At 41.0% G+C, this 24,619-nt stretch overlaps 2 protein-coding genes across 3 annotated transcripts in view; both read left to right on the forward strand.

Moving 5' to 3' along the window:
• LOC133524311 (density-regulated protein homolog) lies at positions 1 to 2,337 on the forward strand. The gene is made up of 4 exons (XM_061860245.1): positions 1 to 315; positions 442 to 612; positions 906 to 1,045; positions 1,865 to 2,337. The coding sequence occupies exons 1-4, from the start codon at positions 138 to 140 to the stop codon at positions 1,907 to 1,909; spliced, it is 534 nt and encodes a 177-aa protein (XP_061716229.1). The 5' UTR covers positions 1 to 137; the 3' UTR covers positions 1,910 to 2,337.
• A 1,435-nt stretch (positions 2,338 to 3,772) lies between these two features.
• LOC133524312 (serine/threonine-protein kinase ULK1) overlaps positions 3,773 to 24,619 on the forward strand; it is a 54,625-nt gene continuing 33,778 nt past the window's right edge. For both annotated transcript variants that reach the window (XM_061860246.1, XM_061860248.1), the window contains exons 1-2: positions 3,773 to 4,189; positions 19,568 to 19,744. In XM_061860246.1, coding sequence (XP_061716230.1) covers positions 4,064 to 4,189; positions 19,568 to 19,744 — 303 coding nt within the window. In that variant the 5' untranslated portion in view covers positions 3,773 to 4,063. The remainder of the gene's footprint in view (positions 4,190 to 19,567; positions 19,745 to 24,619) is intronic.

The following is a 24,619-nucleotide window of genomic DNA, read 5'->3' on the forward strand; positions in this document are numbered from 1 at the left end:
AGATCTGTCAATGGAAGTGGGCAAGTAATGGTTCCTTTTACCGACCGACTGACCGACCGACAAAAATTACTAGTGTTTGCTATGTTAATATGTTAAATATTGTTGTATCTGATAACTGAAACAAAAATCTCGTAATTATGGCGGATAGAGATCTTTCTATGGGACCCCGTGAAGGAGTAACATACCCTGTTAGGGTGCAGTACTGTGGAAATTGTTCGATGCCGATAGAATACTGCGAGTACTACCCTGAATATGATAAATGCAAGCAATGGTTGGAAAAAAACTTGCCGACCGAGTTTGAAAAAGTAAAGATTGGTAAGTTTCGCACAAGATATTACTTAAGTAAGGTTATGAATTCCTATTGTAATATGCCCTCTTCGTGTTTCATGTCGTTTACGTCAGAAATATTTTCGCCTGAGCAATTTTCGTTAAATATTCCAGATGAAGAAGAGAATGCTGGCGGTGAAGAGGAGAAAAAAAGGCAGAAGCGTGGTGGCAAGGGCATGCTTAAGTCCAAGAAGAAGGAGGATGTGCCCAAGCTTGTGCAAGTCTCCCGCGCGCCGCGCGGCAAGAAGAAATCAGTCACTGTTGTATCTGGCTTGAGCACCTTTGGTATGTGATTTGATTTATTTGATCTGGCAGATCGTTTTTATGTTTGCATAATTTGTTCTATTTCTTTTGTTGACAACAACAAAAACGCAATAACAAATTGATTAGATTTTAAATGGTTAACAGTGGTTTTAAAAAAACTGGGTTTTCTCAGTAGAATCCTTAACAAAATTAGTATCCATCATTTTCACTACTTGTCTATTGATTAAAGCTTTACAATTTATTTTTTGTCTATTTTCCGGAAATCCAGTGTATGTAGGTCATATTTTAATTTATGTGTGTTTCCTAATTTACAGACATTGACTTGAAAGTGGCGGCTAAATTCTTTGGCACCAAGTTTGCCTGTGGATCATCAGTGACAGGAGATGATGAGATAGTGATACAGGGAGATGTTAAAGATGATCTCTTTGATATTATACCAGAGAAGTGGCCTGAAGTAAGCTATTTATTCACTTATTTAATAATTATAGCACCAGGCAAACTTACAGATAATCAGTTTAACTAACTACATATAAGTAGTGTGTTAGTATATGTGGCTGTCCCTTAGAGAAGGGTATTTATGCTTCAAGTGCATAAGAACCCTTCTCTGATGGTAAGCTACATATATGCACTTCCTAGTGAAAAAAAAAATGGATGCCAGGCGAAATTAAATATGTCAATATGTATAAAAGTTATTAATAAGAGTAAGGTAACAGTATCTAAATACAAATAACTAAAATGTAAAAATAACATTTAGTGCCATCTACAACAATAATGATTCTCGCAGCATTGAGTGTATTTTTATATTTCTATTTTATTTCTAACCTCTGTTATGTCATTAAATCATTCATTTTTTTTAAATTATAGATACAGTCCATTGAGACTATTTTGACAGTATCCAAAGTATTAGGAACTTTAAATACAACTAAAATTTTATGATTAGTACAAGACAGTGTATGGGGGTTTTATTAGCTCTTATAAAGCGATAGCTGGACTTTACATGCATGCATGCATGTGGACTACCGGCCGTTGACTCGAAATTGGTGGTTAAACGTGTTTCTAGATTAATTCTCCATTCATTGCACACAACCACATTAGTGTGCTGTATAATAAGCTATCAATATTACACTTAAAATAATATTAATGAGCAAAAAACAAAGGAATTAATCACGAGGCAAACTAACATGATGGTGTTAGAACCAGAAGTCATCCTCTGTTATGTCATAGCACTGAATTTAGTAGTATGAATGTTAATATCATGGTTTTCTTTTTTCAGATTGATGAGGATAGTATTGAAGATTTAGGTGACCAGAAGAGATAGTCACAATTTTAGTATAACAAGAATGGGAGATCTTTATTCCTCTGTCTGCATGAAACATTTGTGATAACATTTTGTATCTATGATGTTTGTTATGTTACCTCTACTTGGAAATTGTGAGATCAGGGTCATGTATGGTCAATTTTACAAGTTAGCATTTTACCCCTTCTTCTTTCTTTTTAAGGTAATAAAGAAGCACAAAGTGAATTTGCCACCAATAAAATGCTACCGTCGTTTCAATGCTTTTAGAGTGAGTTTTAAGTTATAAATGTCACTGATTGACACAAAATGTATTGATTTAACAGTTTTCAAAAGTGGATTTTACACAACGGCAACAATACAGATGTTCCGTCATTTTGGCACAGGAATAAAGTGCTTTGATTCATATCTTCTTTATTTATGAGCTACTGCCAATAAAATTAAAGAATAAATGTTTTGTATATTTCATTTCTATCCTTAGGTGCGAAATAGTCTGATGTTTTGAAATGTCCCAACAGATTGGTTCTGCTCTTTCAATCAAGTCTGGATTGTACACTTAATTAGGAAAGTAGACTTGCCTCATCACATTGGTCTGATGAAATTATTGAAATTAGGCCTCGACATGGTAGTTGGTATTAGCGAAATTGGTTATAAATTCTAAAATCGCGAAGTTGAAACTATTCAAAGACCACGATACGACAGCATCTATCTGAAATCAGAAATCGTTTATTGCGAATCGTACCATGTATTATGGTACATAGTTGTTACGATTAAAATATAGAAAAACATGCCATCCTGAAAAGGGTACTGCAACTATTATCTATCTTCTAGCAAGCATGTACTCCTTTCAGTTTATAAGATAGTGTAATAATCATATTTATTTTGAGTGCGAAGAGATTTCATCATGCAAAAAACCGGCCAAGAGCATGTCGGGCCACGCTCAGTGTAGGGTTCCATAGTTACTCTTCCGTCACAATAAACTAAACTGGAGCTTAAATTATAGTAAATTAATAACCAAGGGATGAAACGGTACCTTTCACGCGAGTTAAACAAATAGGCAAATTTGCTTAATCAGTACCTAATTAAAGTAAGTCTTTTTACTATGAAGGGGAAACTTTGCGATAACTCAAAAACAGCTAAACTGATCATGTCCGCTATAGTTTTCATTTAATGTCTTTCTTAAGCTCTACTTCCACGATTTTTTTCATATTTTTTGGACTTATGGTTCAAATGTTCAAGAGGGGGGGGGGGGACACATTTTTTTTTCTTTCGGAGCGACTATCTCCGAATAGATTCACTTTATCAAAAAATGTTTGTTGAAGACCCCTATTAGTTTTGAAAGACCTTTCCAACGATACCCCACATTGTAGGGTTGGAGCAAAAAAAAAATCACCCCCACTTTACGTGTACAGGAGGTACCGTAAAAAAAAAAAAATTTTTAGATTTTATTGTACGACTTTGTCGGCTTTATTGATTTATATATTCATGCCGAATTTCAGCTTTCTAGCACTAACGTCCACGGAGCAAAGCCTCGGACAGACAGACAGACAGATGGACATGGCGAAACTATAAGGGTTCCTAGTTGACTACGGAACCCTAAAAAAGGCCTAACAAAAAAAAAACGTAATTAGCTCCATCTAGTCTAAATTTAAGACAACTATTTTCTTACGTGACTTGACAGGGGACGATGGCAACACTAACTTATATTTCAATTAAAACTTTAACAAATACTTTATTAATTGTAATATGCATAAACAACTAAATTTGAGGTAAAGATTAATATAAATAATCCATTGGAAATATTCAATCATGCTCTAAAGTGTGTCATTGATGATATTTAATTTTCCTAAGTTGGCAATTCTTGAGCTCTTATTTTCATACAGCAACATTTTACACTACATCGCAAAATCAACACAAAATAAAATCACTTCTAAACATTTTGCGGGTTTGCGTTCATTGTGTGTTGTGTATTGCTACAGAAACAATGATGCGTAAGCGTGAGTGTATATAAAGTGTAATAAAGGATTCATCTAAACAATAGGAAGTGATTAGGAGAGCATTTTAATGCGTTGATCAGAATGTAGCACCTAATCAAGTTCCACAGTGTGAACCTAATTATTAAAAAATATAGTATTGATCTTTTTTGTACAGGACTAAATAAATATAAACTGTTTAAAAATGTCTGTGGTTAAAGGAAAGTTAGTGAAAATGGAAGTAATTCAAGTAGGTGAATACGAATTCACCAAACAAGATATAATAGGACACGGAGCCTTCGCGATGGTTTACAAAGGAAGGAAGAGAAAGGTGTGTATGATCACTCATGTTCCTCCACAGCGCTCACGGTGCCTCAAAATATCTTTGTGTTCATTTGCCACACACATTAAATAGTTGTATACGTTGTTGAAACGTTAAAGGTGCTTTAATGCGTTACCTTTCGCAATATTGATTAGTTGTGAACCGTGGGTGGAAACAAACGTCATGTTAGTAATTTGGCTCGGTTTTGGTTTTAAACGAATATCATGATGTCACGTCTAGTTTGCAGTAAAAAAGTCAAATTTTATAAGATTATTCCATTAGCTGATCCTTATCTTGCTTGTTGTGAATATGTATACTGATTATGGTGTTGGATCAGCTGTTTGTAAATATTGACGTTTGTTTATGAAAGAAGTGATACTTTAGAACATCTCTATTTATATTTTTTCTCTAAATATTATATGTTATAATTGTTTATTGATTTATTCGTTAAAAATACCTTTTATATTAATTACTTAATTAAGTATTTTGTAGGTTATATTTTAAATACCCTGTTATAATATTATTAAAAATAAATATTTAAAAATCATAATATGTCTATAATACATTTTATTTTTAGGGCTTAGTATGCCATAGGCTAGTTATTTCCTTGTAATGCTGAAACAGGAATGATTTATAGCAGTTGGCAGTAATATATTTGGCAGTCATATTTCTGGAAGCACTAGTTTTTCACGAGTTTTATTTATGTTTTTTTTTATTGCTCAATATTTATGACAAGAGATAAAAGAATTCTATAACGTAAAGTTGGAGGAATTCCTATAATATATGCATTTACAAAGACATTACAGCTGATAATTGGCTTATGTAATATTGGCAATGGCTTGCTTGGAAGGTAAATAATCTTTTTGTTACAATAAGTTTGTGTGACATCATCATAACATTATTTTGAACATTTACACTACATCTTCTCTTTCTTTCATCTTTTCTGTGCGATGGTGATATTGACCGTGATGTGAAAAACCGGATTACCACAGGATGGATGAAATGGCGACAGGTCACGGGCACAATTTGTGACGCCTGGATGCCCCTCCGACTGAAGGGTAAAATTTATAAAGCCATCATAAGACCTGTCGTCATGTAGATGTAGATGTAGATGTAGATGTAGTGTAGGGACGCCCGGCCGGAAGCAGGCGGGCTGTCGATCGCGTGTTGCGTTCATTCAGCCCAATTCCCTGAAGTTGGAGCTGCAGGTTACTGTCCCGGCGGCATTCCCATACCAATCTCCTCAAATCTTCTTGTTTTCCTGCAGAACAGAAGGACATCTTTAAGTTCGACGTCCTTTAGTTCGTTTTCTATTAGTGAGTCTCTACCGAATGTATTATATCGCAGTGCCGCGTACATGATACATTCTGCTAGTAGGTGGAAGCTAGTTTCCTCCTTACCACAGTGTGGACAGGAGGAGTCTCTATTTATTTTCATTACCTTGAGATGTCTGTTGAGAGTATTGTGACCAGTAATGATACCTGTCAATATTCTCAGACTGCTCTTACCTAGTTTCAGAAGATACCTGGTTCTTTTGTGATCAATGCCCTTGACCATCATCTTAGACTGTCTGCAGCTAGTCTCTTCTTCCCATTCTCTCTGTGCTTCCAATTCTTTTACCTTTTCTATGACTCCCTTCGTGACATCCGCTGACATAGGCAGAGCCGGTTCCGGACCCATGTATTCCGTCTCCGCCCCTATCCTCGCCAACTCGTCTGCTCTCTCGTTACCTGTTACTCCTTGGTGCCCCGGCACCCATGCTACCGTGACACTTCTTTGTTTGCCTATCGAGTTTAGCTCTTCTCTACATTCTCTCACGAGAGCGGAGGTGACTGATATTTTCTTCAGTGCCTTCAGTGCTGCCTGGCTGTCGGTATATATTACAACAGCGCCCTCTTGCTTCACACTCTCTTTGATTATACGTGCACAGTGCGCTATTGCACATACCTCAGCTTGGAACACGCTAGCATATCTACCCAGTGATATTGATACTGTTTCTCCCAGTTTAGGGATCACGATGCCCGCTCCTGCTAGTTTCGTTGAGCTTCTTCTCGAGCCATCCGTGAAGCAGATTGTCGTTGGGTGTCTGACTTCCACTTTCCAGTTGTCTCTCTCTCCTATATGTACTTCTTGTCGAATATCTCCTGCCTTTTTATAAGGTCGTTGTTGGCCATCAACATCTCAAATCTTGATAGTGCCTCTCTTTGTATCAGCGCGTGTCTCTTGTCCACGCAGCTTCCTCTCCATTCTTTACATGCTTTCATTCTGTACCACTGTTCTGTGGCTCTTTTCTCTACCTCAATCCAGAGTGGCTTCAAACCTAACATTACCTCCATTGCGTGTGTCGGGGTCGTTCTCATGGCCCCCGTCATCATTAGGCACGCTAATCTCTGTACTTTGGTTAGGTCTCTTTGGTATTCTTTGATATGGGCCCTGTGCCACCATACCACTGGCCGAATTTTTCAATGACATCTTTAACACCAGCACTCTACCATCAATCTTCATGAAGTCAAAAGTGATCGCAATTCTTAAGCCGGGAAAATCCCCAGACGACGCGGCAAACTATAGGCCGATATCTTTATTGTGTGTCACATACAAATTGCTTGAACGCTTGCTGTACAATCGCCTTAAGGACACTGTTGATAAAGAAATCCCTATCGAACAGGCGGGTTTCCGCACTGGGCGCAACTGCACGGATCAAGTTCTCGCGGTCACTACCCACATAGAAGCTGGCTTTCAACGAGGAGAGAAGACTATGGCTGCGTTTGTGGATCTCCGAGCAGCGTACGACACTGTATGGATAGGAGGCCTCTTGTACAAGGCCAGCCAAATAATAAAATCATCCAAAATCCTACGTCTTCTGAAAAGGATGCTTGGACCACGCGAAATTAAAGTTCATCTCGGTGAAATGGAAAGTCGCTATAAACTATTAAAAAATGGACTTCCTCAGGGCTCGGTCTTGGCTCCTCTGCTTTTTAACATCTACACTCGTGATATGCCACCGACGCAATGCGATAAATTTGTTTATGCTGATGACCTTGCCCTCACCACCCAGACCAGGGACTTCGAAACTGGCCAAGCGACGCTCACGCGAGATCTTCAAGTCCTAAATGAGTACTACGTGAAATGGAGACTCTGCCCAAATCCCACTAAAACGGAGGTAGCCGCATTTCATTTATCCAACAGTTTGGCAAGTAAGGAAATTAATGTTACTTTTTGTGGTAAGAAGCTTCAGCATAACTTTACCCCGAAATACCTGGGAATTACTCTGGACCGGTCACTTACCTACAAGCCCCACCTAGATAGCTTAAGCCAGAAAGTGAAAAGTAGGGTAAACCTAATAAACAAACTCGCGGGAACGTCATGGGGTGCACGAGGAGGTGTACTGCGTACTTCCAGCTTGGCCCTCGTCTATTCTGCAGCGGAGTACGGTGCTCCGGTGTGGTACAAAAGCGCACATACGAGCAAAATCGACGTACATCTCAATAGAGCTATGCGTACAATAACTGGTAACTTAATGCCCACACCTTCTCAATGGCTGCCAGTATTGTCCCACATTGCGCCACCAGAATTAAGAAGAACTTACGCCGCCTCTAGAGAGTGGGTGAAAGCACAAAAACCGTCGCTCCCCATAAGGAGAACGTTAGACAATCTCCCTAATATGAGGCTGCCATCTCGCAGACCATTCTGGTCTAACCGCAAGTTTCAGGGTCCCGAAACGTACAGTATTTCCACAGAATGGAAAGTCCAATGGGATGCACAGAACTTAGGCAACGCTGTCCTGGATCCAACTAAAGAGCCACCAGGATTCAATGAGCAACGGAAGATCTTTGTGTCTCTCAACCGCATCAGGGCGGGAGTTGGCCGATGCAATCATACTCTGCACAGGTGGGGCTACAAGACCTCGCCTGGTTGCGACTGCGGTGCGCCGGACCAAACGATTGCGCATATAGTAGAAGAGTGTCCTCGGAGACGGTATGCTGGAAGAGTTGAAGAACTCTATGAGCTTACAGCGGGTGCCAGGGATTGGCTATTAAACTTAGATATAGATTTATGATATAAAAACTATAATGTAAAATACTTATAAAGGATAAAGCCATACGATAATAATAATACGGCCCCATATAGCACCCTGGGTAGTATGACCGCCTTGTAGATCCAGTAGATCATTCCCGGCTTCAACCCCCAATTCTTCCCCACTGCCCTTTTACATTGATACAGTGTTCTTATGGCTTTTGCCGACTGCTCTTTGATGTGAGTTCTGTATCTGAGCGTTCTATCCAGAGTAACGCCCAGATATTTTATCTCATCCACCATGTCTAGTTCTTTATCTTGTATCTTTATAGGTGTTATCTCTTTTATCTTTCTGTTCGTGAACAGCACAAGCTTTGTCTTCGACGGATTGAGATCCAGTCCTCTATCTCTGCACCATCCCAGTACCTGTCTGAGACTTCTTATCATTATTTCTCTTAGGACATTCAGAACCGTCCCTCTCACTAATAGCACTCCATCATCAGAGTAAGCTTGCATATACATGCCCCCTCTATTGACCTTCTTCACCATCGAATCTAGCAGTAGGCACCACATCAGGGGGGACAGACATCCTCCTTGTGGGAACCCTCTTTTTGGACTAATCGTCTTTGCTACTCCGCCCAGCTCCGCCGTTATGGATCTTCCTTTGAGCATTCTTTTTATCCATAGTGCTATTGTCGGTCGGATACCTTCTCTTTTCAGGCTTTCCTCTACGGCCTCGAAGGTTGCCTTATCAAAGGCTCCCTCAACGTCGAAGAAGCAGCCTAATGCGTATTGTTTCATATCTAATGCTCTTTCCACCCTTACCGTTAGATTGTGTAGGGCTGTCTCCGTTGACTTTCCTGCCATGTATGCATGCTGATTCGCATGTAGCGGATCTCCGCTGCATTCCACTTTATCTCTTATATGCTTGTCTATCACTTTCTCTAAAGCCTTTAGTACAAAAGACGACAGACTTATGCTTCTGAATGACTTTGCTTCTTGGTACGATTTCTTACCCGGTTTTGGCAGGAAGACCGCCCTCACCTCTCTCCATACCCTTGGAATGTAGCTTAGTGCTATACTTGCCCTGTATAGCTCCACTAGGTCCTCTTTTATGTATCTATAGCCTTTCTGCAACAGTGCGGGCAGGACTCCGTCAGGGCCCGCGGCCTTGAAGGGCGCGAAGGAGCTAATCGCCCATTCTACCTTCTCCCCCTCCACCACCTCCAGTGCCGCCCCCCAGTCGGACTCCCCCCCCCCCTTCCTGTCTCTCTGTTTCTGTCACCTCCTCACAGTCCGGAAAGTGTGATTTCAGCATGACACTTAGTATCTCTTCCGGATCCGTGACTAAGTCTCCGTTCACTCTCAGACTACCCAGTTGACACGCTCGGTCTCCCGCAAGCAGTTTTACCACTCGCGCCCCCTCTGAGTAACTGTTGATGTCTCCTGTGAACCTTCTCCATCCCTCTAGGCTAGCTTTTTCTCTCAGTCTGGTGTATTTGTTCCTGACCTCTCTGTACGCGTCCCAGCTCTGAGAGTCATCCCTTTTCGTTGCTACTCTCATTGCCCTACGTACCTTCTTTCTTACCTTCTGCAGTTCTCTGTTCCACCATGGCTGTCCTTTTCCTGTTTGTATCAGTTTTTCCGGGCATGCCTTGTGGTATGCTCCTATTATAATCTCTTTCAGTCTGAGTGCCCCATTTTCTAGGTCATTCGCATTCTCATACCTGAGTCCCGAGACAGCCGATTTCCTTAGCTCCTCTTCGTACTTCGTCCAGTCTGTTTTTCGTGGATTTCTTACCTTCATCTTTTCTACGCGACATTCAATGCTGTAGAGTATTCTGCGGTGGTCAGACATGCTGTCCCCCTCATCCACCCTCCAGTTCATTACCTTGTCGCATATCCCTTTCGTTGCTATAGTAATGTCAAGCACCTCTCTCCTTGCCCTCGTTATAAACGTTGGTGTGTTACCTGTGTTCATAATTTCTAGGTCATTGCTAATAATAAATTCTATTAGTGATTCTCCCCTTTCATTGGTGTCGGTGCTACCCCACACCTCGTGATGTGCGTTAGCATCGCAGCCAACAAGTAGGGGAATTCCCTTACCTCTGTACCTAAGTACCGCTTCTTCTAGTTCTATCGTCGGTGCTGCTCCGTCTCCCGGCAAGTAGCAGGACGCCAGCGCCACCTTGTAACTCCTTCCTTTGTCACTCATGAAGTGGGCCTCCACAACAACAAGGTCTCTGTAACATAAGGTCATGACACAACCCATGTTTCTTATATTATTGCTCACGTATATGCATGCTCTAGGAGGTAGCTCACCGTTCCTTTCGTAGTAGAGAGCTCCCCCCAGATGTCCCAGGCCTGCCACCTGATTCTTCCATGCATAGGGTTCTTGCAGCAGAGCTATATCAACTTTGGCCCTCCTAACATATTGTCCTAACTCGGACATTGCATCTTTGCAATGCTGGAGGTTTACTTGGCATATATTCGTGTGTGTGTTGATGTATGTGTGTTTGTGTAGTGTTCTTTGTGTGTCAGCCTTCCTGTTCATCTATGTGTAGTGTCATTGTCCCCGAGCTGTTACTCGGAGGGTTCATCGCCGGCGACATCCATACACTCCTCTCCTCCTGTATGGACATCGACGGGTTTCGCCCCCTCCTGCATCAGCTCGGGTGCTCCTTCTATCTCCTCTTGTTTAGATTCTGAGGGTTGTGGATTTGGATTCGCCCTCAGAATCCGGACTCGGACGCTAGTGGCCGAGAAGTCCAACACTTTGGTCTTCTCCTCGCCCCAGCTCTCCTCGACACCTTCAGGAACCATATAGGTCAGTCGGGTTCCTAGTTCCAGTGCCTCTCTGCCTACTGCTTTCCATTGCAGAATTTTGAGTTCCGGTCGATCCGGATTCTGAGCGTACAGGAACTCCTTTACGTACTCAGTGTCGGTATCGCCCGGAACCCAAACCTGCACCCTAGTCTGCTCCAGCTTCCGCACGATGATTTTGTGGCCGCCCAGCTCTCCGAAGTCCTGACTTAGCAGCCATTCCCTCGACTCCGTCGTTTTTGGTGTCACAAGGAAGAATCCTTCCGACACCAACCCCGACGTAGCGAATCTTGGCGCTACCAAGCCTGGCTCCCCCCTTACTACCTTCAAGACGACCACTTCAATCATCTGCGTAAGCTTCTTTCTGATGAGTTTCGCCAGAGCCTCATCCACCGAAACGCCATCCTCCCGGCATACAGCCACAGCGAGACCTCGATTCGCCTTAGCGACGTTCCGTGGTCCTTCTGCGGCCGCCTTGCCTTGATTATGGCGCTTCGCCGGAGGACGCTCCGAGCGACCCTCATCAGTACTCTGTCTCTTCATCTTTAGACCGCGGTTGCTCGGGCCGGGTTTGGCCTCCCCCTTGGTAAATGCCACGGGAATGCCACTCCCTTCCCCAGCAATCGCAGCCCTCCTCCTAAGCAGTTTCGCTTTCTTCTTTTGAGCCTTTGACTCGTACTTATGGAATTGCTCCTTCCCCACCGGTGTAGCCTCCCTAACGGTTTCCCCCCTCGATGGTGATTGTAGCAGCGCCTCTTCTTCATGCAGTGTCAGGCCCTCCAGTTGCAGGACATCCGGGGTACCCTTTCTGCTCCTCTCCTGACCTCCATGCTCCGATTCGCCAGAGCTCGAGGTTCCGCCTGCTGTAATGGTCGGGGGTCCATCGACTGGCTTCCCACCCTCCCTTTCTTCTGCCCTTGCGGGCTCCTTCTCCGCTTGCGCGGTGATTTTATTTTTGTTCATTTTATTTGTTTCTACTTTATCCATACACTCTAAATTCTGTGGGAAGAAATAAACTTAGAGTGGTGGCAGTGCTCCCTTGCCGTCCACCCAGCAACATTTACACCTACGCAGTGGCGCCACCCCCCTGCGCATAGTCGTACACGACAGCGATTGTGCCGAGTAGGCTCGCAAGCATGGAAGGACAGCTCCTGCGTTGCTTGTCTGTGATGAGACTGTGCACGTCGGTTTACCCCAAGGAAGTCGCTCGTGACCTCCCGGGACTAACACTTGTACACGTATGCCCACCACTCCAGCTTCCAGTTTGGAATAGAGGCGCTTCACCCCAAGGGCATCTCTCCACGACACCCCGGGGTTCCCCCGCCTCCACCCCACCCCGTCCGCCAGACACAACACAGGCCCTGTCCCCCCTCCCCTCCTCCGCTTGCGAGCCCAATCGGCACCAACCCCCCGCTGCCCACAGCCGGCTGTGAGGGCCCTCGGCACGTCCTCCCACCTTGACCCTGGGGGTTTTGGGGCGTGTTGCCATGACGGGGTTGCCCCCAAGATGACAACACGACCTGTGCACTCCTCATTTATCCGGGCTTGTGACCGGCTCCTTTTGGACCACGTATGATCCGCAAGGAGGCTGAGTTTGTCGTCATGTATGGATCAGAGTGTTGGGCTCTAAAACTGATGGATGAAAAGAGATTACACGTAGCGGAAATGAGAATGTTAAGATGGATGTGTGGTGTGACAAGAATTGATAGGATAAGGAATGAGTATATAAGAGGAAGCCTGAAAGTTGCACCCATAATAGATAAAGTAAGAGTGAATCGCCTAGCGTGGTATGGGCATGTGATGCGGAAGGATGAAAGTCATGTGACGAGAAAGGTATTACAAATAAATGTGGAGGGATGGCATGGGAGAGGAAAACCTAGGAAAAGGTAGATGGATAGTGTGAGAGATGACATGAAACAAATGCGAGTGAATGATGAGATGACGGTTGACAGAAAGATATGGAAGAAAAAGAGAAGCTGCGCCGACCCCAAATGAATGGGATAAGGGCAAGCGAACGATGAATGATGACAATAGATTTTCTCTGTGTGATGTATAAAATCCCAGCCATCAGTGTGTGATGGAACACTAAGCATGCAGAGAAGATTCACACAGTAGAAAAAACACAGGAAAAATTAAATAGCTTGTCATGGGAACTTTTATTTCTTATTTAATTTGATTTTTATTAGTTGTTGCTATAGCATTTATATAATTTACAATTTGTGAACTAGAGAATTTGCAACCATAGTGTAAACTCTATAATGTAGAGATACTCAAGGGACCGGATTTTTTTGATCAATATAGATTTTTCCTTATATCGAGAGACATTGATATTAAAGTAAAGCAACTATAGCCAACAAATGTCCACATTATAGGGAGTAAATTGTGATATTGAGTGAGGTAATATGGAGTTTACACTGTATACTGTTTATATGATACAGCTTGTACATATAGAAAACACCAAGAAATTGACATTCTTGAAATATACAATACTGTTAACTATACAGAAAGACAAACAGTGAAGACTTAAACAGATTTTAATACAAATAAATAAATAAATATAATACCACATACATACACACAGCCTGAGTCCTCATTTAAAAAGGTCACATGTAAGTCAGGATGATCTATCTTTGCCCTTAATAATGTAAAGGAGAGAAGTGACAAAAGTTGCCATTATGGCCAGCTGCTCCCATTCCAGTTGTGTGAGCAGCTGTCTCTGCCAATTCTGTACATGTTGAACTGTGCCTTTAATTACCTACTATTTGTTAACATGTAGCTACTGGTTAATAAGTAATATTGAATAACCTGCTATCGTTTAAAAATATATTTCAAACCGATTTCCAAAGGGGAATCAAGACTTACGCCAAATAGTATATAATATATTTAATTATAGTATTTTGTAACAAATTCGTATGTCCTGATATTTCAATCAATTGTGCAATTAGTTTTGTGTACAAAAAAGTATTTAGGTTCCACTAAACAAAGAAAATGACTTGAAAGTTGCAGCCATGAGAACCCAAACAAAGATTATAATTGTTATTCAGACAGTAATCTATCTGATTCTCACATGGTACATTGTTATCCAAACAGTAGAGATACATTGCTAGGGTTATCTTTATTTATATTTGCTATATGTTTCTCCGTGTGGTAATTACTTTTTACCACATCATTTAATTTGTTCATTGACTCATTGTTTGTTTAGTATGGTAATCAATGTAGGTATACTTTTTATACACAAATTTAAATTACTTTTTATCTATAAATAGTGCGATGTGACTACATACCTAACTTCTATACTTAAATACTTAGTAGTTTTAATAATAACACCTTTGCAGGTAGTTTCCCTGTTGTGTATTTTCCGTATTGGTTTCGTTTATTGGGGTGTGCAATAATGAGTATTATTTCTATTGTATTGCTGTTTGATATAAAACAGGCCTACTTATGGTTAGTAGCAGGGCCTGCATAATCGAAAAATAACGATACCTTTAAATAACGGTATGACCTCATACCCAGGGACTCATTTCGGATACGGTATAACGGTATGGTAGCGGTATAAAATTAAGATACCGATACTTTATACCCGTTAGGCCGCGCGGCTCCGATATTTTTTCCGGTTTATACCTTAACCGTTATTATAGCCAAACTGATAGTATCAAATAAAATCAAAAGGGCTACACTTACATAGACAGCTTCATTCAATAGGAACCAAGTTGGCGCAAGGCTCGAGCGGCTTGGCAACGACGCCTAAGCTGACAGGGTGCCTTTATGAAAGCGGTTAAGGTATCCGAAAAAATAACGGTACCGTTATTTACCGCGAGCGAAATACATTTATTCGGCTACCTAAATGGCTATGTAAGTGTAAGCCCGTAAGCCCTTTTTCGGTAGCGATACCTTTATATCGGAACCGCGCGGCCTACCGGTATAATGTATCGGTATCGTAATTTTATACCGCTACCATACCGTCACACCGTAACCTAAATCAGTCCCTGGTTAGTAGTTACAGTATCAAGTAATTAATAGTCGTTGGTACACACTATTTTGAATCTTAATGTCATACAATTAAGTACAGTTTACAGCAAGCTCAGACCCAGCAAAATAGTAGAGTATGGGATAGTCGGGCTGTTGAGCGTGGTCAGTGGGCTGGATGTCGGGCTCGGGTGTAGCTTTGTGCGGGCCCACAAAGCCGGACAATGGTGCGACACGCACGACGGCCCAAGGGCGAGCGGCACGTGCCGATGCCGACCCAAGCACATCCTTATCTTATCGGCAGGTTTTGTACGATACCTAATACATCCACAACTTGAAAATATAAAGTACAAGTATCTATACCTATAAGGTACCTATAAAGAAATTCCTCCAAAAAATTGAATACCAACCACTTTATATTCCAATCCGTTTTACAACTGCTACGTCTAGAATTTGCCATCATCATACTGTTTTTACATTAATTTAGAGTGGAGTAAAACGGATGACGATGCTAAAAAACTGGGGTCATTGTTAAGTGCCTACTTACTAGGTTCATTATCCGCATGGAGCAAATAGCACTTTGCTAAATTAGCGGTCAAGTAGTACCTATGACGTCTGCCGAGACGTCAACCGTACCTCCATGCCATAATCGCTGAATTGGCAAACGTTTACGTTGGCGAGCGCAGAGAATAAATGCTGAACACGGCACGCTGACCGTGACCGTGCAGACGGCCCCCGCGCTCCGCTGTTCTATAAAAGAAACTTATTTACTAATAAAATAACTGCTGTTTTAAAACGGCTGAAGTTGCCACAAAATAGCGTTTGCGACCTATATCTTACAATACACCTTTGTTAGTAAATAGGAGGTAGTTATCTTTTCTTTCGGCCTAGAACCAATCCTGCTTCACGGGGACGGGGAGTGTCGAAATCGGGTCAAGCCGTAATCGCTGCACGAGCCTGCGGAATGTAGGGCGGGCTAATGTTAGCCGGCATGCGCGCACCACCGGCCCCTTCTGGATAACTGCGAGCCGATCCGAGTTAAATGATTCACCGAATCAGTCTCCAGATCAATTCAAAGTGCTAGACAGAAACAAATACTTTTTATTGCAGTTCTCACAATATATAACAAATCTCAAAAGTGGGTAAAAAGACAAATGTCTTTTTACTATTAAGCAATCTCTTGCAAAAAAGCTTTGGTTGGCGAGTAAGTATTCATTAATTCATTCAATTAATCAACAGTGCTAGACGGGCCTAAACGAACGAAGATGAGCTACTAAACGGTTTAATTTTAATGAATTACAAACGGCTCAATTACACAGCTAATAAAAACTCCACACAGCACACACATTTCTGTTTTCTTCGTCAAATGAGCTAATAGTATTTTTACCGCTTATGTGTAGGTACGCTTTAGCAGAAAATTGTTTTCATCTAAATTGTCCCGTGATGTCCATGTGCCATCCCCAACTCTTGACTTAAGTATAGAATGCTCAAAATGTCACGAGAAAGCCAAAGTGCAGCTTGTCTCATCAATTCGGTAATCATAATATTTTGGTGAGGATCTAAATACCACAGGCTTGGTTGCATAAAGCATATGATAATAACTATTCACATAACATATGAATTTCGGACACAGAATGTGCTTTCGCAGTAGTACCACGATTTGCATTAGGTACAACGTTCTACGAGTACGCACTAAAGAAACAAGCTGTACCCCTAGTGTAACTTTGATCGACATCATAACGTGACGAACGCGTTTGCGTTAAGTCTCATTTTGTATAGGATTTTGAGGTTCCAAAACGTCCCGCTTGGCGCGCTCTTCCTAAATCCAATACAAAATGAGACTAAACGCAAACGCGTACGTCAAGTTTCAAAATCGAATTTAGTTACACTAGGGGTACTGAACGTCATTTCGCTACACTTCACGAGTACTTTCTATTCCCATTAGTTCTGTAAGAGGAATACTTTTTGTCCGAATTTAAACTAAATTGTTTAAGAAGTTACAGTTCTAAAGAACAAATGGGACCGCCTGTTGTTACCTGGTTCTATTTTCCTTTAAAATTCATTTGTAGTTTTACATGTATGTAAAATGTATAATTGTTGGTGCAATAAAGAATATTTACTTACTTACCCCAGCACTTCGCCGGTCTATCTCGAGAGCGCGGCAAGACAAAGGAAATGACGAATAGTATAGTCATCACCTACCTATATTTCAGCAAACAAAGTTCTGGAAGTTAAATACAGTTAATTACTGTATATATTTTGAGTTTCTATTGCACAACAGCATTTTTCTGATAGAGGTGTGTGGACAGATGCCGTTTATTTCTTGATCACAAGATTTGTCTTAATTTGACGATGTTTTATATGATCAAACGAGCTTCGCAAGCGATATCTATCGCTTCATTGGAATCTTCTTCGTGATGGCAACGTCGTTTTTTGATTTATTCCGATTAGATTTGGCACATTGTAAAAATAAACAAGGGCTCGTAATTTTTTTGCATGGTATGGAAGATACAAGATACGAGGGTGGATTGAAAAATTCGCGGCCTGGCCAATTAAAAAAAAAACTTTTTTCTTTTTTCTGCCGCCATTTTGAACTGTCATTATTCAACTGTCTTCCCGCGAAATTTCAATTGGCGTCTATATTTAAAAGCAATTTTACGGCATGTTTAAAGTTACGTGTTGGTAGATATCGTGAAAATGGAGAAATTAGAGCAGCGTGCTGTGATTAAATACCTGCATAAAAAAGGATTGACACCGAAGCAAATTTATGATATGCAAAGTACATTAGGGCAATCCTGTCCATCATATACGATGGTGAAAAAATGGCCAGCTGAATTCAAGCGTGGACGAGATAGTATCGCAGATGACCCTCGTCCCGGGAGGCCAACATTGGTGACTAACACGGACAATGTGGCAATTATATGCGAAATGATAATGAAAGACCGGCGATTAAAGGTGCGGGAAATAGCTGACATCGTAGGCATCTCTTATGAAAGAACTCAAAATATTATAGTCAACGAATTAGGTTTTTCCAAGGTGTCGGCGAGATGGGTCCCGAGGCTTCATTCAGTGGAACAAAAAATCGGTCGCTGTACTAATTCACGTGAATGTCTAGACCTGTATGAAGCCGATACTCAAGACTTTTTGGACTTTAATTTGAATTATTGCCCCACCCACCCTATTCACCCGATTTAGCACCATCGGACTTTCATCTGTTCCCCAATCTAAAAAAACATATGGGTGGTATGAAATTTTCAAGCAACGCCGAGGTCCAAGCTGAGGTGGATGCCTATTTTGAAGATCTCGAGGAAAGCTTCTTCAAAAGTGGTGTAATGGCTCTGGAATCCCGATGGAACAAGTGCATTCAACTCGACGGGGACTATGTAGAAAAATAAAAATAAATTAAAAAACCTCTGTTTTGTTTTTAATATTCGGCCGCGAAGTTTTCAATCTACCCTCGTACTTTCGGGCCCAATCCCAAGAGTTACGCAAAAAAGTCATTGCCATTTTAACGAATTTGACGTCAAAAGTTAGCCAGATGTATAATTTTGTGTCTCGGACGCCTGTTTTGACAGCGACATGGATTTGTACGTCGCTGCTTCGCATCTAGCGTCTAAAATAATTTTTGCTGACATCAAGATACGTAACTTGTGCGAATTCAATCAGTTAGACCGATGACAAACAGCTTTTAGTTACACCTGTTTCAATTTAAAACCTGATTGGTTGCGGAGTTAATTATGTTATGATTACTAAGTGCATCCATCAGATGCACATTTATGACGAGCCGAAGATGCAGACCTTGGGCCGCACACGCTAGCCGCCCACCTGAGACGACCTTATGCAACGCTCGGTGCACTCGTATTATCACTTTACAAAGAACGTGCCTATTGCTACAATAGAGTGTAGGTATCCTACGAACTTCTAATCTTACCCTTTATGCAAAGCTGTTTTCCCTCAATGCAGCGACAACGGGTATTAGACAGATACATGAGTTTTGTCCTCTTTCGTGTAGGGAAAACAAACAGAAACATTCAATTTTGCACCTTATATTCAGCGTACCTACTTTTTTTTGCAAACAATACATGCTGAGGTCGAGAGAGAGAGCTACTCTCACTCACCCGCGAAACACCAAGGAAACTTGATTAGGTACTTTACATAGTCTTTACGAATAAGGTTTTCTATTCAAAACTTGTTTTGTTCAGGTTCACCAAGTAGAAATTGATGATATTTTACAAGCTTTTATTTAGTTTCACCTGTCCCGTTGTATGTGTTATGTGTCTGTCTGTATTGTACATATGTAATCAAAACATGCAAGTTAAATTTGACCCACTTCTCGGTTTCCGGACCCACATATGTAAGTCAGGTGACAATGCTATATTATGATACCACCGAGCTGATCTGATGATGGAGACAGGAGTTGGTGTAGGGTGGATGGTGTGATAAAAACAATGCAACCGAATTGTGTTTGGGGTTTTAGAATTGTCTCGATGAGTATTAGGTGCCTATGGAAAGAAAAGTACGGTCAGCGGTAAAAGTTTGTACAAAAATGGAGATTTAGCCAAAAACTTATTATGTTTGTTTCAGAACCCATCGCAATCCGTGGCCGTAAAAGTGGTAACGAAGAAAGGAATTCAAAAGGCTTCAGAGATTCTCGTGAAAGAGATCAAAATCCTACGAGAGCTCACAGCACTGCATCACACAAACCTCGTGGCCATGCACGATTGCATGGACAGCCCCGCTTACGTGTATGTCGTCATGGAGGTAAGTCATAGTCCGGTAATGTAAGTTTTATCAATTGTTGTTCTTTAAAAAAAACCGTCAATCTAAACGCTAATTAATTACCTACATTTTTAATATAGACATTGACGTAAATCTTATATAATAGGAAAATAGGAGCTGCATTGACCAAAGCAACCGTTAAATGCAGTGACTGCAAACCGTACAACTTTAATCAATAATTTCGCTGTTGCTGATAATGGTATTAAAGCAGTATTCGGACTTACAACGTTAATCAAAACGAAAAACCGTACCCGTGAACCTATAACTATAAATTGTAGTGAATTAGTGATATATGGAAAACAGGCCTAGTTTTTAATAAGTCTGTATGTTCTCTTTGTTATCGATTACTTCAAGTAAAGATTTGTAGTGACTTCCGTGCAGGTGTCCCGTTGATAGTGTTTACAACGAACTACCATAGTTTGTAAACTATACCCTGGGAAAGTGACTGTAAACAGGATCTTAAAAATAACTTCCGTTCTGACGAAGTCGAACCGTGGTTTATTCAAACATTACAATCTCAGAATATCAGCAAACGCTTGTGCAATATTATTAAACGTTTAATATGTTTCACTTCTAAACTTGGCTTCCTCAAAATTGATTTTGTAAGTAAACTGAGTATCTAAGGTTCAGAACGTTTACGATCAGAACCATATTTTTTTAATTTTTACAGATTTCCTAAGTAGGTAATATATAGTACTTTAATAGCCTAGTCTAAATATCAGTGTGTTGCAATGTCTGTGTAGGTGCAATGCGGACGTACAATAGAAACGTACAGATACTAAATTACCGTGCTACCCATAAATCAGCGATACAAACTTAGGCGAGGATCGGTGATTGTTGCATAACCCTGTAGAACATTGATTAAGTGCGGCCAGGCGCGCTGCACCAACATGCATAACGCACCAGTAAATATAATAGTAAGAAACTAAGTATGCTCTTTAATTATATCTCTGTATACTTCGACCCTGCACGCTGTTGTCTAGTGGCCGTTAAATCAGGACTGTTGTGAATAACTGCCACTATTATCGTGTATCATTTATTGTTATTGTTTACACTTGAATTTAACTAACAAACAGTGGCCCAGTTTCCCAAATGAACTATGTCAGTTTATTATCTAATTAAATAATAATTAATTAACTTTACGCTTTGAACCTAATAATGCACTTGGAAAATGGGTGGCGCTCGATTACATAAATTTACAATTTCATATGGCTCTGAATACAAGCATGGTCAGATTTTTTTGTTTATATCGCCAGTGTGCAATTACCAAGAAACTGTGGCTATCCATAGGCATTAGGCGTCCGTGACCTGATGGCCTTGCCCTTAATCCATCCTCGATAACAGTAACGACACCGCATTTCCTTATGACCATTCATTATTGTTTTACTTATGATACGGTTAAGAAGAAGTAGCCTACAAAGGCTACAAATTCACAGCTACCTTAAGCCGCTCTGACTAATGTTTGGCATGAGTTGCGTTAGGGCAAATGAGATTTATGATTTTGACTATTATGAAAAACAAGGTTTTTTTTAATACCACGACGGTGGCAAACAAGCATACGTCCCGCCTGATGGTAAGCAGTCACCGCAGCCTATGGACGTGCAACTCCAGAGGTGCAGTGTTGTGGCGAACAAAACATAAACGACCCTGTTTAGAGATAGGTACTTCATATCAATACAAAAATTCTATGCGAGCCGCTATTCCAACAACCAAAAAGTTACTATAACAAAATAAACAAATCCATCATTATTTACATAGCTAGTCTTACAAATGGTACACTGCCAACTACCAAGTATCACAAGTATATGTAACATAAAAATGTAAAACGTCTATTCAACATTTGTAAACATTCGACTAAATTTTATTGAGTTTTGGAACAAAAACAGACTATACCTACGATCATAATTGGCAAATTACGTCGCGGTCATATTTGTATAATATTAAGCACAGAGCTCTCATTTTATCATCACCGCGACGTAATAATAGTCTTCCGCGTGTTCGCAGCGCGTGTGGCGTATGCGGATCCGCAGCAAGGTCGCACGCCGCCGGTGCGTGTGCGCTGGTGCGGTGGCCCATCGCGTGGACACTCCTTTATCGCTAATCGCAGATTTACTTACTAAATGTAATATATCTACCAGACAGACGGGAAGCTTCCATGCGAACTGTGAGTGCTTCTACTGCGCAGTTACAATGTTTAATGCCTGCCTAATAGGTCAAGGGGACGACGACCGCACCAATAAACTTAAACGTGGCTCCATTTCGCGCGTTGTATACTTCAAAATCTATACAATTATTCATTTAACCTAATGCATATTGAAATAGTTTGCATACTATTTTAATTTCTTTGATTTGAATCATCGCTTTTATAGGCATTATTGTGGATATTTTGGATTGGATAGTGCTAATTATATCAAGGTAAAATTTTGTCTAACGATAAGAGAGCAGACTGCCTTTATCTCATTGACGGAACTACATAGTGTAGACATATACATATAACGATATCACATGATTATTGTATTGAAATCGTGGAGAATCTAGTCATACAACGTGGCCTATTAACCTCTTTATCATTTATTACTCCAAAACTTTCGGCTCCTATCAAGTTAGCACTTACCTACAGTTTTTGTCATCATTATTATGGCTGCAAAATACAAAATAGCAAAATGTTTGTTTGAATCTTGTTACTAGCTGGACAATCTTGTCACTGGTCAGTCCCATATAGTCCCTCCCAATCTACTTACTACTTAGTCCCAATTTAGTTCTATCTTATTGCATTGTTTTGTAGTCTGCTTCATGTAAGATATTGCTTGGAAGTTGGAAATCTAACAATAGGTAATATTTAATGTTAGGTCACTTGGATCATAAACATTTACATTATCAGCTTTTCCGAGGCTTTTCCTATTGACACTTGACAACTTAGGCCTCGGTGACGACGACTGCTGATTGTCCTAGGAGCGAAACGTTTCATTTCTTAGTCTATTCTTTATGAAACCCGAGTAAATTTATATAGCGTACCTGAACCTGTTTTTAAACAAAGATGTTGCAAAAACAAGTGATAGCTATCAGGGCAGGGGCACGGCACCTGCCTAGCCTCGATATTTAAATGTTAAAAGTGCATTTCTAAATTCTACATGCTTGAAGATAAGTTATATCAGGGGTCACCTATTTTAAGCGGACCTTAAGTAAACAGTAACTTGTATTACTGAGTACGTCATTTAATGCATCCCGCGCTTTGCCTTTGCTCGTCAATTCGACAACGGACGAGCGAAGTAACGTGCGAGAGAGAGATGCAATGCAACAAGGAGTATGAATTCGCTTATTAAACTCGATAAAAACGGACCGCGATGGTCATTTTGTTTTAAAACTGGTGGTCCCTGGGTTATATTACGAGTATTAAATAACTTGACTCTATATTATGTACGAATCCTACATCGGTGGAGCAAATAGGTCGCGTCGCGGTGTCTGGTGCGCACCGCGCGCCGCGACTCCACGTGGCTATAATAATAATAATAATATCTGCATGCGCAACTACTAAGTAATAATATAATGTTTATGCTAGGTAATTGCGCAACGACACCTACAGGCGGCGACTAAATTAAAGTTTTGCGTCAATCTCTTACGTGCTTTCAAAACAAAAACAAGTCATTTTGTTTATTTGCTTTCCAATATCTACGAAACAACTGCTTCCTGATAATCAGTCCTTATCTTCTGACCTATTTGTTTTCAATGTTACTCTCCAAGTATATAATAATAATTCAGCCTATAGGTATACGTCCCACTGCTGGGCACAGGCCTCCTCTCATGTGTAAGAGGGCTCGGGCTTTAGTCCCCACGCTAGCCCAATACGGATTGGGGACTTCACATACACCTTTGAATTTCCTCGCAGATGTGTGCAGGTTTCCTCACGATGTTTTCCTTCACCGAAAAGCTAGTGGTAAATATCAAATAACATTTCGTACATAAGTTCCGAAAAACTCATTGGTACGAGCCGGGATTTGAACCCACGACCTCCGGATTGAAAGTCGGACGTCATATCCACTCGGCTACCACCGCTTCCAAGCCAAGTATATAAAAAAAAAAATTATGCTATGTCAAATTCAATGATTAAAATTTTTAAGAACATCAAAGATCTCTCATGCTTGAATATATAGACGCCTTCCTTCATACAGCTTTCCGTGCGAGACACACACAAATCTCAGTTATATTTGGCTTTACTTTACCCGTCGTGGGCGAATTAAATTATTTTTATTTACCATTTGCTCAGGTCTGACGAGGTAGCACAACAACGAATTATATTAATAGCTCTCGTCAAGGGCAAGCACATGAAGCCAAATTGTGCGACTGGTGCTAATGACGTTTTAAGAAGTACGTAATAATAATGAGAATGTTTAGTTTTTGTACCGCGAGAGAGAAGAGGCATAGCCAAATGTATTCCGTGGCCAGGCCGGTGCCTCGCAAGTCGCAAGTCGCAATAGGTACGGAGCACAAAGCCAACAAAGTTCATTGGCACGAGTTGCTTTCGGGCGAGTAACGCGGACAGTCGTCATGGCTTCTGTCGATCATGACTTTTTTGTTAATGCTGTCAGGTTCCTCATGACCCTGTATAGCTCGTCAGATCTCGTCTAAATTGTTTTTAATTAAGACAAACATCAGAACCTACACAACACAGTTTTTACGCTCTACATCCAAATGTTCATGGAAGATTTGTTCAAAAGTTATTAAACAAAGTATCTTGGACTCAAGCCCACGCGTTTCTATTTATGTTTACATTTAAACCGCAAAAGTTGATGACAAAGCTCTTCGATAGTCAGTCAACGATGAGGCGTGGTCGGATGATGCAAGCCCGAGCGCGACTGT

This window comes from Cydia pomonella, chromosome 13 (assembly GCF_033807575.1).
Source record: "Cydia pomonella isolate Wapato2018A chromosome 13, ilCydPomo1, whole genome shotgun sequence".
In the NCBI taxonomy this organism is placed as follows: Eukaryota; Metazoa; Arthropoda; class Insecta; order Lepidoptera; family Tortricidae; genus Cydia; species Cydia pomonella.

Coding starts and splice junctions, on each gene's coding strand:
- LOC133524311 (XM_061860245.1), top strand. CDS start 138: ATGGCGGATAGAGATCTTTCTATGGGACCCCGTGAAGGAGTAACATAC. Junction 316..441: donor GTTTGAAAAAGTAAAGATTG/GTAAGTTTCGCA, acceptor TAAATATTCCAG/ATGAAGAAGAGAATGCTGGC. Junction 1,046..1,864: donor TACCAGAGAAGTGGCCTGAA/GTAAGCTATTTA, acceptor TTCTTTTTTCAG/ATTGATGAGGATAGTATTGA.